This window comes from Synchiropus splendidus, chromosome 9 (genome assembly GCF_027744825.2).
Source record: "Synchiropus splendidus isolate RoL2022-P1 chromosome 9, RoL_Sspl_1.0, whole genome shotgun sequence".
Lineage (NCBI taxonomy): Eukaryota > Metazoa > Chordata > Actinopteri > Syngnathiformes > Callionymidae > Synchiropus > Synchiropus splendidus.
This window is the reverse complement of record NC_071342.1, coordinates 16211071-16223836: the sequence shown is the minus strand read 5'-3', so window position 1 is coordinate 16223836 and position 12766 is coordinate 16211071. Positions and strand designations below refer to the sequence as shown.

At 43.1% G+C, this 12766-nt stretch overlaps 1 protein-coding gene and 1 pseudogene across 2 annotated transcripts; one reads left to right on the top strand and one right to left on the bottom strand.

Annotated features, from left to right (window-relative positions):
• Positions 1-770: 770 nt before the first annotated feature.
• Positions 771-2595, bottom strand: LOC128765039 (peroxiredoxin-like 2A; annotated as a pseudogene).
• Positions 2596-7452: 4857 nt separating this feature from the next.
• Positions 7453-11565, top strand: mat1a (methionine adenosyltransferase I, alpha). 2 transcript variants are annotated; one of them, XM_053876113.1, is made up of 10 exons: positions 7455-7669; positions 8355-8432; positions 8849-8971; positions 9035-9147; positions 9323-9466; positions 9565-9690; positions 9760-9852; positions 9921-10103; positions 10312-10445; positions 10786-11565. In XM_053876113.1, exons 1-10 carry the CDS (start codon positions 7603-7605, stop codon positions 10886-10888), a joined length of 1164 nt encoding a protein of 387 aa, XP_053732088.1. In that variant the 5' UTR covers positions 7455-7602; the 3' UTR covers positions 10889-11565. The 2 variants fall into 2 exon arrangements, with proteins under 2 accessions (XP_053732090.1, XP_053732088.1); XM_053876115.1 differs by lacking the exon at positions 10786-11565 and having other exon boundaries at positions 7453-7669; positions 10312-10449.
• Positions 11566-12766: the final 1201 nt, after the last annotated feature.

Genomic DNA, 12766 nt, shown 5'->3' with positions numbered 1-12766 from the left:
AAATAAATAAGTAAGTAGTAGTAGTAAGTAGCAGTGATATACAGTGGAACCTCGGTTTTTGAATGTCCCGGACGTCCCGAACAAATCGGAGTTCGAACAAAAATTTCGAGATTTTTTTGCTTCTGATTTCGAACGAAAATGCAGAACTCGAACGCCCCCGAAAAAAAAAGGAAAAAACATAACGCACGTGGCCTGATCAGCTGACCCACGGCGCGCTTTGTTATTGTGTATAACGAAGCCTCTGTATGCAGACGTATCCCGCTACATTTACTGAGTGTTTTTTCTTCATATTGAGGTGTAAAACCTTTCCTGCCTCCGCACTGGACCATGGTAGAGTGTCACAGGTGCACATTCAGAGCTGGACACGCACCGGGCACCTCTTCACTTCTGGAGAGACGTCACTCACTCGGCAACCCCTCCCACATGCAGCGGCCACACACATAGAGGAACAGCGCACCTGCAGCAGACACTCTACATTCACTCCTACAAAAGACTATTTTAAGGCTTGGAACGCATTCTTTCTTTTTCCATTCATTGTAAAGGGAAAAATCGATTCATATTTCGAACAATTCGCTTCTCGAACGGCCGTCTGGAACGGATTGTGGTCGAGAACCGAGGCACCACTGTATTTCAAAGTTCATCAGGATGTAAAGCATCGACATTCAAACTTTTTTTTGTTGTTTTGTGTTTTAATTTATGTGTAATACAGGAACTTGTTCGTGAGGTGCCTGTGAGCTTCAGCATGAGATGGTAATGAACAGGACTCATCATGAACATAAACGCTTTATTGCTGACAACACGGCTGACAAACATCCGCAGCTGCGTCATCCATATCAGAGCCATGTTTGTGTGCAGAGCATCAGACCAGCTCTCTCAGTGCAGAGTTTAGAGACAGGTCTTCATGTAACCACACAAAACACGGCCGCTGAAGGCAGCAGCTCAAGTGTTTCCAGAAACCCGTGATCCAGCGGCTGCACTTTATACCTGCGGCCCATTTCACGTTTGAATTCTATCGTGCATCATCTCGCATTTTTCTCGCGGTCCTCAGTACCGCTAGCATGTTCACTTTATCGCCAAACTCCTTCTCGCGGTGCTCAAGTAGGATCCCCTGAAATCACACAACAGAATTGCAAAATTGTAGAGGTACAGTTTCTCCATTTCATCAATGATCACCTGGTCTCCTGGGCCAATGACAAAGACTCCACCCAGGACGAGTCCTTCACCCCTGAGGTTCCCTCTGAAGCCCCTCCTGAATGCCCGCCAGAGGTTGCTCCACACGCCAAACCGCAGGAAAAGTGAGAGAAACATCCAGCGCTCTTGAGGCCCGTAGAAACGTCTCTGTGAGAGAGGGACATAAGCCGCTTATTTGGATTGAGTTATTCAACAGTTTGCTTGAGTGACCAGACCTCTTGATCCACGTAGACCTTCCCAGTGAAGTACTTCTTGAAGCAGTCCAGCTCTTTGCCCAGGTTCTCTTTCACCACGGCAAAGAGAGGCACTTCAATGTCCTGCAGCTGGGACTTCAGGGAGGACAGCTCGGCGGCCTCCTGGCCACAGGACAACAGAGACATGAGTCATGTGACTGGGACACAAAGAGAGCGATCACACACCTCCCTGCACAATAATCATCCGGGCCGCCGCACAACCATGACCACCGCTCCGGTTTTCTCCCACAGAGTTTTAGCCTTGTGCCGTTCGTGAACTAACCACAGGAGAGGTTGTTAATGTTCTGATGGAAGGACACTATTTTGAATGAGTCCTATATATAAAACATGGTGGAATGTAACACACTAAACCCCAATAGCAGATGTATTTGTTTTTTGTCTCACCTCCTCCAGTGGTCTTGAGCTCTGTCTCCTCCAATACTTTCAGGTCGGCCCATGTTGGTGCCGTCTGGAACCAGTCCGTGACGGAGGAGATGAGCTCGGCGACAAACCAGCCCACCGCCTTGAGGGCCCCGCTCACGGTCACCATGGTTTCGGACCTCAGACCACCTGCTGACCCCAGAGACATCCAGGTTTTTATTCCCCTTTGCCTTCGCCACAGCTCACAGTTGGAGTATATCAGGAGCGGTGGAAGGAGGTACTCACCAGTCTGCGGTGGCTGAAGAAATGTCAAGTTTTCTGCAGCTGCCTTAAGCCGGCTAAACTCGGTTCAGCCCAATTAGTGTGAAATCCTTGCTTATGTGAGCGTAGCTGGGAAGGAATTCCTTAAAGCTGTGAAGCAGGCTGAGCCGAGCGCCTGCTGTTAGATCTGCTATAACTACACTGATGCAGCCCTGCAACTGCATCACTGTTAGTTATTGTCCTGCTTTTCATGTGACTACAATTACACCTGTTGCTCAGTCAACACAAACGTGGTTCACATTATAGCTAACGGTGAACGATTTGTTTGTTTAAACGTTTGTAAAATAGGTTTTAATGTGGATATTTACCCATGATTATTTATATTAAGCAACACCGCCCCCTACCGTAAAACCAGCCAAACTGCACAATTGACTCCATTCATCCAATATACACTAAATCAAAGGTATGAAGAACGTTTTTTTAATGTATTGAATTCAACATATACTTGTTGCACACATCTAGGTTGTAATTAAATGATTATTATTATTATTTATTAAATTGCAACTGGCATCTTTGTAAATTAATTTAAAGAAAATACCTTAAAGATGGTTTGTACTCAAGTCGTTAGTTGTCATTATTACAACAATATAAAATAATAATTATAATTATAACAGCCAAAAGAGATTGTCAATATAAATAGTAAATATAAAATAAAAAAAATCCCCATAAAGTAAAAATTAAATTAATCTAAGGAGAGAAAAAAAATGTAATTAATAAGCAAATGAGTTCAATGAATGAAATATGTATATTTAACATAATATTTTTATATTTAAAAAATGAATATAAAGGGCAAAAAAAAACAAATTGTTTGATCGCTGATCGAGGAAAATGTATACATTATTTGTGAGATAAAAAATGAAGATATTTCTGTTTAACCCTGGTCACCTCTCAAGATAATGGTCTCATCTTTGGTTCTGCATATGAAGCTGTGTGTTTCTTTATGTTGCTTGTGTCTGAGTTTCCACCAAGAGGTCCACTAAGGTCACAGCAGTACATGTGATGGTTCATCAGATTACAGCTGTTACATCATAACTATTATTGTGGTTTTGAGATCAGGCCAAGTGATCTTTAACATTTAAACATCCTATTGTTATTCCTGTTATCATGTCACAGCATAGAAGGGCTGCTTTGACCGATGAAACATGGATTCAATTTTCAGATTAGTTAACAGGTTTATCACTGTCATTTTGTTTCCATTGACAAATATTCAGGCAGCAACTACTGGGCTGGGTCTGTTTGCTAGTTGTGGCTTCAGCGTCAAAGGAATGTGCTTAAGATCCACATGGATAAGATGACACCGTATGACCCCAGCTGCTCCATTCCCTTCAGTTTGTGTGAGTGTGTGTGTGCGCATGGAACACTTGCCGAGATATGGTGAGGCGGTGATTTAGCTAGTTTTTAACCTCATTATTACATGTATTTGTTTTAATCCAATTCATTCATTCATGTCAATATATGACCAGCATAATAAAGACTGAATCAAAACAAGTTTCACTCATATAAGTTGCGTAGGTTTACACCTGAAGATATGATAATAATGGAAAGGTATTCAGTTTTAAGACAAACCACAGTATTTGTTTCACAGATTGAGCGTCAAGTGCTGGTCACAAACACAGATGCACGAACTAGAGAACAGTCTGGCCCAATGCCTCAGATGAGGGGAGTGTGTGGGGCCAGCAGCCAATCACATGCTGGGGTTTGTACCCCACCTCCTGCGTGTAATAAAGAGTGAGAGGCATTGGTCGACACGTGGCGTCGCAATTGTGGCAGCGGGGCCAATCAGAGGGCCTCGAGTCGTCGGGTATTAATGAGTTCAGGTGCGGTTTGTGTGTGCACAGGTCAGCGCGAGATCCACCTCTTGAGCTTCCATTTCAGTGAACTTTGTGTTCACAGTGAGGAAAACTTGTCCTTTTAAGTGTTGAAATATTGCCAGCAACATAGTTTAAGAGATAAGCAGTCGTAGAATGTGCCTACGTTAAATGGCTGTTCGTAACAACAAAGAATGTGAACCACGTTTCCTTACGCAACACGCAAGACTGGGGCGTTCAAACAGGTCCTAGCTGCCATAATATCCAGCCAGATAAAACTGGTTATGAACCAAAAGAGCACAGGAGGTGAACCTCGTGTCCTTGAACCTCAGGAAAGGCAAACACTTGTTAACAGACTCGCGATGGATTCTCTTATCTTAACCTGTTCTGTCAAGTTGCTGCCAAACACATCAGAACTTTCCCAAATGCTGCACTCAAGGCCCTGACTCTCCCGTTGCATTTCAGACATTATAAGGAGTAAGAACTTGTATGTGACAGTCACATCCACAGGCGTCACGTTTGTTCCCATTTAGTTTGAAGAGGTGCCGCGTGTTACGGATGTGAACCGACTAAACAACGTTTCTTACCTTTTCCAAGACCCTGTAAATCACCCCCCAAAATTATTTACATTATTTATTTGCATTCCATACAATAAAATACAGGCAACTAGAAGGTTCACCTTTGCATTTTTGTTTTTAATAGTTTTGGTCCGAAGTGGAATCAAAGATAAATGAAAATAATAGATGTTTAAACATGACTTCGGGTGTGAGAATACCTTTTTTGAATACTGTATTGACATACCAGTACGAATCATAATAAATACATTTTTATATATAAATATTTTTAATAAAGACGTTTCATTCTCATTAATGCTCCTGCGCCTCTCAGGGGCCCCACTGTAAACAAGTAGATGAAGGTTCGCGAGGAACTGAACTGTGAACCCACAGTGCTCCCGATACCTATCATAAACTTTATCCTCTCCAGCACTTGTGTTGTTTGTTTGACATGTAGTTCTTATTTCACAATGGTTTATGGAGTGAAGAGAATTTACTTATGGGTGATTTTTTTTTTTTTTTTTTATCTTCCTCCATCAGTAACATATAGTTTTGCTGGAGTATTTTTGGGTAGCTGAATCATGACAGTTCTCGGTTTATGTCCATAAATTTCAGGTGTTCAGAAGACAATTTTTAAATTAAAATCTTAACCAGATACCTGATATCTAGTGGTGAACTTGCGAATCGCATTGACAATGCATATACTTATAAACTGAAATAAATATACTTGTAAACTGAAATCGGGAAATGATTTAACTTTGAAAATACAAGTCACATGTCGCACTGATATTTTTATGAGGAACATGCTCAATACAAACATGCTTTTAAATTGTATTGAGAGTGAATGTAATTCCCCTTATTAAGATATGGTTATATTAAACAAAATTATTATTTTAAATTCTATTTTGTGAAAAGTCAAGAATAAACTGCTCAAAGGACATAGAGTGAATGATCTGTATTTCATTAAAAACGATATTAGTGCAGTTGTTTTCTTCTTTGCTTTGTACTGACACGTAGTCCAACTCAGATAGGTGTTATCAGTCAGCATGACCAGAACGATCGTGTTGCTGCTGAAAAAGACATCCCTCCTGCTGCTTCCGTGATTAACAAAGACGAAGGGAGCCCTTAAACCAGCAGTGGAGACGTCTCTGACGGCAGCGCACATGCAGCACACGCAACCGGGCCGTTGACCCGCTTTCATCGAAATTCAAAACAGGACAAACAAGAGTTGTTCGACTGCCGCTCCACTCCGGTCAAATCTTGTTCACGTCTGCCCTCGTGACCTCCGACCTCTGGTTTAGGAGCCGCAATCAGCTTCCTCGTTTCTCGTGAATGAACTCGGATCTGAGGGTCAAGTGTCAGTGCGTCCACCCCAAAAAAAAAAAAAAGTAAAAAAAAAAAAAAAAAAAAAAAAATATATATATATATATATATATATATATATAAATGAATTACATTATTACGATTCACTAATTCCAACAAAATACATTTAATTTACACTTAATGAACACTACCCTGAATGCATTTGAAATTCGTATAAAATTGAAATTATTATACAAATATTTTCAAGACATTGAAAGAGCTTTAGTTTAAATAAGGTGATGTAAAAACTTGAATACAGCCACCATCCTGATTTATTTATTTTGCTTTTGTCAAACTGATGCAAAATAAACAATATTTTGTTATGTTACATGTAACACTTTGTGAACAGCATTCTGAAAAGTGCTGTGTAGATAAAGTTTTATAACAAGTGTCAAACCGTGACCCGAAGATGTCATTTAAAACTTCATTTAAAACTTCATTTAAAACGACAGAAAACAACAGCCTTCTGAGATATGACACAGGATGAAGCTACATGTGCTGACATCTCTCAGTATCACGTTGTAGAAGTGGGGATCTCTCTCGCATAGAGACATCGATCTGACCATTACAGTTGCTCTTTAATGTGGACTCACAAAAGGTTGGTGACCCTGCCCTCAGGGCTGACAACAGCGACACTCTGGCTTGGACACATCTCAGCGTTCTTCAGTCAAAGCTTGGCAACAGGTGATGGATCCTGTTTAATCAGGATTTTACAGTATGTTACATGAATGTAAACACTTGGTTTGTCAATATTGGTTAAATGAAATGACAAAATGTACTGTACAACAAAAACACATATTTAAAGAAACTGTATTGTTATTATCCTTCACCATAGTGATTAATTTCATCAATATTTAATAAGAATATAATAAAAACAATGTAAATATAACTCTATTTCACTCTTAAGTCAGTTACGTCTGAACGTTAGAGGGAGGAAATACAACTTTTTAGTTCAATTGATGCGGATATTTTGTGATATGATCAGATGAATGGAAGTACCAGGCTCATCCAGCTGCACTGACCAATGGGTCTCTGCTGCATTGTCAAACTTGATTTGTGAATAAGTCTCGGCCAGCAGCTGGTCCCTGCTGAGTCAGCAGCAGTTTGTTGTTGTGTTTAGCCTGGCAAGACCGTGGGTTTGAGGATGCACGGAGGAGAGGAGGGGTACGCGAAGAACCCCAAATGCTTCACTGAAAACCAAGTTATTTTTTCAATTGCTTATTATTATTAAATAAATAATAATAAAATAAAATAATGAATCTAAAAAAAGAAAACTTTGTTGGGAAGTTACAAAACTTTGTCAATAGCTAAACAACTTCCTCAGGTTGCTACAACCTGGCTGCACCCACAAGAACAGAGCTGGCCCATCTGAGGATATGAGTAGGCGGGCGGTGAACCCACCCCCTGTGTGATGCTGTAGCGGCAACACATCCAAACATAAAGTCTTCCAGTGATCAGTGAACGTAAACACATGTGAAATCTACCCCCTGCTCAAGGACTGGACCACACACTCCAGGTCCCTCCCACCGTTCACGTCCCCCCAGGATGGACTGTCCCACAGATTCACATGACACGAGTGTGTGTGTGTGTGTGTGTCCAAGTGTGCCCTCTTTGCCATATATATAGAAGCATGTGGACACAGATCACTCGCACTGACGCTGTGTTGGCCGCAGGGCTGCCTCTTATCTCCTGAAGAGAAACCAGCTGGGATATAAAGCAGATCTTTCCGGAGCCACCGACCCCAAAACCACAATGAGCGACCAGCTAAGCGATGGCTCTTTCATGTTTACATCCGAGTCTGTGGGAGAGGGACATCCAGGTGAGAGAACTTTGAATGAACGTCCGTCAGAAACTAATCTCAGTGTGATTCTTCCGGGTGAGCGCAGTGGAACGCATTCCACGAAGGCAGGTGAAGTGAGCTCCCAAATAAGTCCTTGGCCCAGGTCCAGGCGTAGTATCTCATTCACAGCAGCATGAGTTTACAAGCCCTCACTCATGTGCAACATGTTGAGGAAGAAATGGCTGACAGCAGGTGGATTTAAAGTCAAAGCTGTAGAACTAAATTCACCTTAACTAAAATCAAATCTTGTGTTACTGAACTAAAACTAAGCCAGGACAATGTTTTCCAGCTGTTCTCCTCAGACTCGACTGTGTCACCGATACGTGATACAAAGTCCTGCCTGACCCATCAATAATGAGTAAACAAGTTGAGTACACAAGTTTTCAGGTCCAGATATTATGTAACACGTCATGATAAAAAAAGAGTATTTTTTAAGGGCACTATTGCAGCAGAACCTGAAGTGATAAGAGCTTAGGCCTGATCCCACGAGGTCTGGCTCCTTCCCACTGATACATCACCCATTTATCATCCATCATTCCCAAGTTTTTGGAGCGTTTTATGATGTAACCATGACGACACGTCGCCTCAGCTGCACGGCTCACAAGAGCGATCAGCTTTGTCCTGCACTGTCCAGCACCGAACTGATCCTGTTGCCTCTTCACAGACAAGATCTGCGACCAGATCAGTGACGCCGTCCTGGACGCTCACCTGAAGCAGGACCCGGACGCTAAAGTGGCCTGTGGTGAGTCCGATGACTCATGATCTCCTGTAATTCTGTTTCAGACGAGCCTCTTGAAGAAGCTGAGATGAAAGCGGATGACTGATCCGATCGGCTCTTCTTCAAAACATTATTGCGTCTGTTTCATGTCTTAAAGTTGATAACATCTGTTTTTAGTTTAACAATAGCTACAGTAGCTGGTCAGTAGTTGCAGCGCAGGGACCTAAGTTTCCTAAAATTCACACAAAAGCTTCAGATTAGAGATTGACCAAGTATTTACCCAACCTGCAGAAGCCACAACATGAACCCAGCCCTGTGAACCGGCTGATAGCTGTGTTGGTTTTACTGTGGTGTTGCGACACCGTGAAGGGTTGAAGGTCTTAAGATGTTTGTTTGCGGATGAAAGAATGAAAACAATATACATTAAATGCTGCTCACAGAAACGGTGTGCAAGACGGGGATGGTGCTCCTCTGCGGGGAGATCACATCTCGGGCCAACGTCGACTACCAGCGGGTGGTGAGGGACGCCATCAAACACATCGGCTACGACAACTCAGAGAAAGGTGAGAGGAGCCATGTGTGAAGAACTGCAGCACAGACCTTGAAGCTGACTGTTTGATGGGAAGGTTTCGACTACAAGACGTGCAACGTGTTGGTGGCTCTGGAGCAGCAGAGTCCGGACATCGCTCAGGGCGTCCATGTGGACAGGAAGGAGGAGGACATCGGAGCAGGAGACCAGGTGCGACCTCCAGCTTTCACTGTCGACTGGAAGATGATCTCGGGTTCAGGTTTAGTTCCAACTGAACATGTCAATGCAGTCATTCGTCAGTCTTCATGTCTATCCAAAAGCTACTGCTACGTTCACAAGAGGTAACTAGATCATCGCAGTGATCTGTTAAAATTTGTTCCTGCAGGGTCTGATGTTCGGCTACGCCACAGACGAGACAGAAGAGTGCATGCCGCTGACCATCGTGTTAGCCCACAAGCTCAACTCAAAGATGGCTGAGCTCAGACGCAACGGCACCGTCCCCTGGCTGCGTCCGGACTCCAAGACACAGGTGTGTAGTCTCTCCTTATTGTCGCATTTAGGCTTCAGGTGTGAAGGATCTTCAGAGCGGTTTTGAGATGCACAGTATTTAGATGATCAAATTCGCAGGTGACCGTCCACTACGAGCAGAAGGACGGAGCCGTGATCCCTCGCCGCGTCCACACCATCGTGATCTCCGTGCAGCACGACGACTGCATCACTCTGGAGGAGCAGAAACGGGTTCTCAAGGAGAAGGTGGAGCACCTCTGTGACCTCTGACCTGTTCATCGTCCGAGATCTTCAGTGTTCCGTCGGTGTCTTCAGGTGATCGACGCCGTCGTTCCTGCTCAGTATTTGGACGACAAGACCATCTACCACCTGCAGCCCAGCGGCCGCTTCGTCATCGGAGGGCCCCAGGTGACGCTCTCAACAGCTGCGTGGAACCTTAGAAGTCTCCCCTCTGACATCCTGGTTCCTACCATCAGGGTGATGCTGGAGTGACGGGCAGGAAGATCATCGTGGACACGTACGGAGGCTGGGGCGCTCATGGCGGCGGAGCCTTCTCTGGGAAAGACTTCTCCAAGGTGGACCGGTCTGCAGCCTACGCCGCCCGCTGGGTGGCCAAGTCTCTGGTGAAGGCCAGACTGTGCAGGAGAGTTCTGGTCCAGGTGAGTCCTGGGGGAAATGAGGCTCGTATTTGGCTCAATGGTTGTCCAGCTAATAATCTATTGAAATTTCCTCAAAAGACGGAGTTAGTGCTGCACATGCTTCGAGAAGAACCCCCCCAACCACACATTACATTACATTTAGATATAGACAAGCAATGCAGATAACACCAGCTGGAACCCACAAAAGTGACGGTCGCCGTTGTTCCAGGTCTCTTACGCAATCGGTGTGGCCCAGCCTCTCTCCATCTCCCTCTTCACCTACGGCTCTTCCCAGAAATCAGAGTCTGAGCTGCTTCAGATTGTCAACAAGAACTTTGACCTTCGGCCAGGAGTCATCGTCAGGTAATCACGCGATCTTTGTCCCCATCCCCTGTACATAACACCAGACTTTGACCCTTTTTTTAATGAGAAGATCTGGAGGAAAAGTTTGTTTTAGCTCGGAGGGCGTCTGAAAAACATGAAAAAATGGACGCCCGATTCTCGACTGTAGCTTGGCCGCCAGATTACGCTAGTATATGGCGGCATTTGGCAGCCAAGCTACAGTCGAGAATCGGGCGTCGGGCATTTTTTCATGTTTTTCAGATGCCTTCCCCCTCCCTCTTATATATATATATATCTCCATGGCCATCCTACCTCTGACACCTAGAACCAAGAACTGAATAACCTCCATTTGTTTCCTCAGAGAACTGAACCTGAAGAGGCCCATCTACCAGCAGACAGCTGCCTACGGCCACTTCGGCCGGCCAGAGTTCTCCTGGGAGGTTCCGAAAAAGCTTGTCTTCTAAATACCTCATCACCACTGCGTCCCAGCTGGTCACCAAGGGATAACGTCGGACCTCTACCCGAGCGACATGAGCCGTCTACTGATGAAGAAATAAAGCCAAAGATATAAGCTCCGCCCCACAGCGGCTGCAGCCGCCGAACATGAACAACTGAAGGGTCTGAACGTCGGTCAGCAGGTCAGATCTGCGCTGTCCTCCACCTCCTTTATTTCGCCAGTAAACAGTCAGGTGCAACGCACATTGTCCTCAGAATGTGAAGTGTAATTACTGCTGAAGTCTTAATGTTTGCGACTGTTCCATGACTTTTCGGGTGTTTACTTTGGTCACATGTGCATCAAGATGAGATCTTGTGTGTTACAGTTCAATCATCAATCTGAAGCAGCTCAGTCATTTTTTCCTCCTCACAGACCTCATCCAGACATGTTTTACTCTTGTTTTATTTTCAATTCTTAAAAAAAATGTGAAATGTCTCGTACTGGAACGATGTTTTTGTCTCAAATTAATGTGACTTTGTCACCACTGAGCTGCTTCCTTCATCCATCATCTTGTCAGCGTTTTTTTTTTTTTTTTGTTTAAACCATATTTTTCCTTTCCAGTGTTGACCCACGTCGGTCACTGTTGGCAAAGTAACTGGACCATGTAAATAATTTAGGAGAATTAAAGATATTAATGGATTTGTCTGCTGTTGTTAGTGAACATTTATTTCAGCCGCTAGTGGGTCGATGTTAAAAGGCATCTGGCCTCGAGAGGCAGCAGTCGATTTCATTTCAGTCCCAAGATTCCATGCTACAGTGTTGTGTCCTGTAATTTTGAGCATCTGGGTCTGAACCGTTTTAAAAGGCTGCTGTAGTGAAGGTGAGTTGTAAAGTGCAGGCCAGTGAATTTCTGCAGCGAATAATCCGAACATCAATAAAAGCGAAGATATTGATTAAAATGCAAAAGTCAAATTTTGGAAAAACTGGTTGTGACATCACGATGACAGGGCCGGCTGTGACTCAAAACTGAAAAAATGACTGCAGAACAACTTGTATGACATCTTTGGACAATTTGAACGGCAACAATAGCGAAGAAATTGATTAAAATGCAAACGTTAAATTTTGGAAAAATTGACTCAAAATGCCAAAACTCAAAAAAATCATCATCTTCATGAAGGACACTTTGATTTGTTACTTTTCTTTTCACACAGACTGATGGAATGAAACTTTCTGCACTTGAATTATATAGACATTAATGTCAACTTTACTTGTTTTATAATTGTTTAAAAATATTGTGAATTTTAGTTTCATTTTCTATCTAAGGACTTAATTTTATTTTGTTTGAGTTTAAACAGGACTTGTTTACGTGTTTTTACTAAGCCCCGGTTTCTTCTGGGAGGCGAACACAGTTATGTGAGTTCAACAAGTCAGAATGATGCTTGATATTGACATTAGTTTTTTACTTTTTGGGGACATATTTTTATTCTGTTTGGACACAATTACTTTCTAGTTCTTGTTAAATTGGTTACATCAAGGGGTCCTTTACTGGACTGACTTATGTTAACGTTGTTTCTCATCTGCCATCTCTCTGTGCTACTAAGTGTCTACATCCATATACATTTGAATATCACTACACTAATGCATGAGTCACCTAAAGTTAGCACCAAGGAACTGAGGAAAAGAGGAAAAACATATTTGAAAAAACAAAAATCTGATATTAGACTCCGAGACTATCTGATGCAGAACATTTCAAGCTCAAGAGGGACTGACTGGGTTGGCCAGATGTACATCCCATACACAAAACAAGAAAGGAACAAGAATAAGAATCTTCCTTTTGTTTTTGAGCACACAGAGGGAGAACCAGAGGCGAGATTTATTTAGAATAGAATAGAATTTATTGCCATGG

What these genes read in the sequence shown, in the direction of transcription:
- mat1a (XM_053876113.1), top strand. Translation starts at nt 7,603, where the DNA reads ATGAGCGACCAGCTAAGCGATGGCTCTTTCATGTTTACATCCGAGTCT. An exon ending in GGACGCTAAAGTGGCCTGTG is followed by an intron (nt 8,433 to 8,848) that starts GTGAGTCCGATG and finishes TGCTGCTCACAG; the next exon opens with AAACGGTGTGCAAGACGGGG. An exon ending in GCAGGAGAGTTCTGGTCCAG is followed by an intron (nt 10,104 to 10,311) that starts GTGAGTCCTGGG and finishes CCGTTGTTCCAG; the next exon opens with GTCTCTTACGCAATCGGTGT.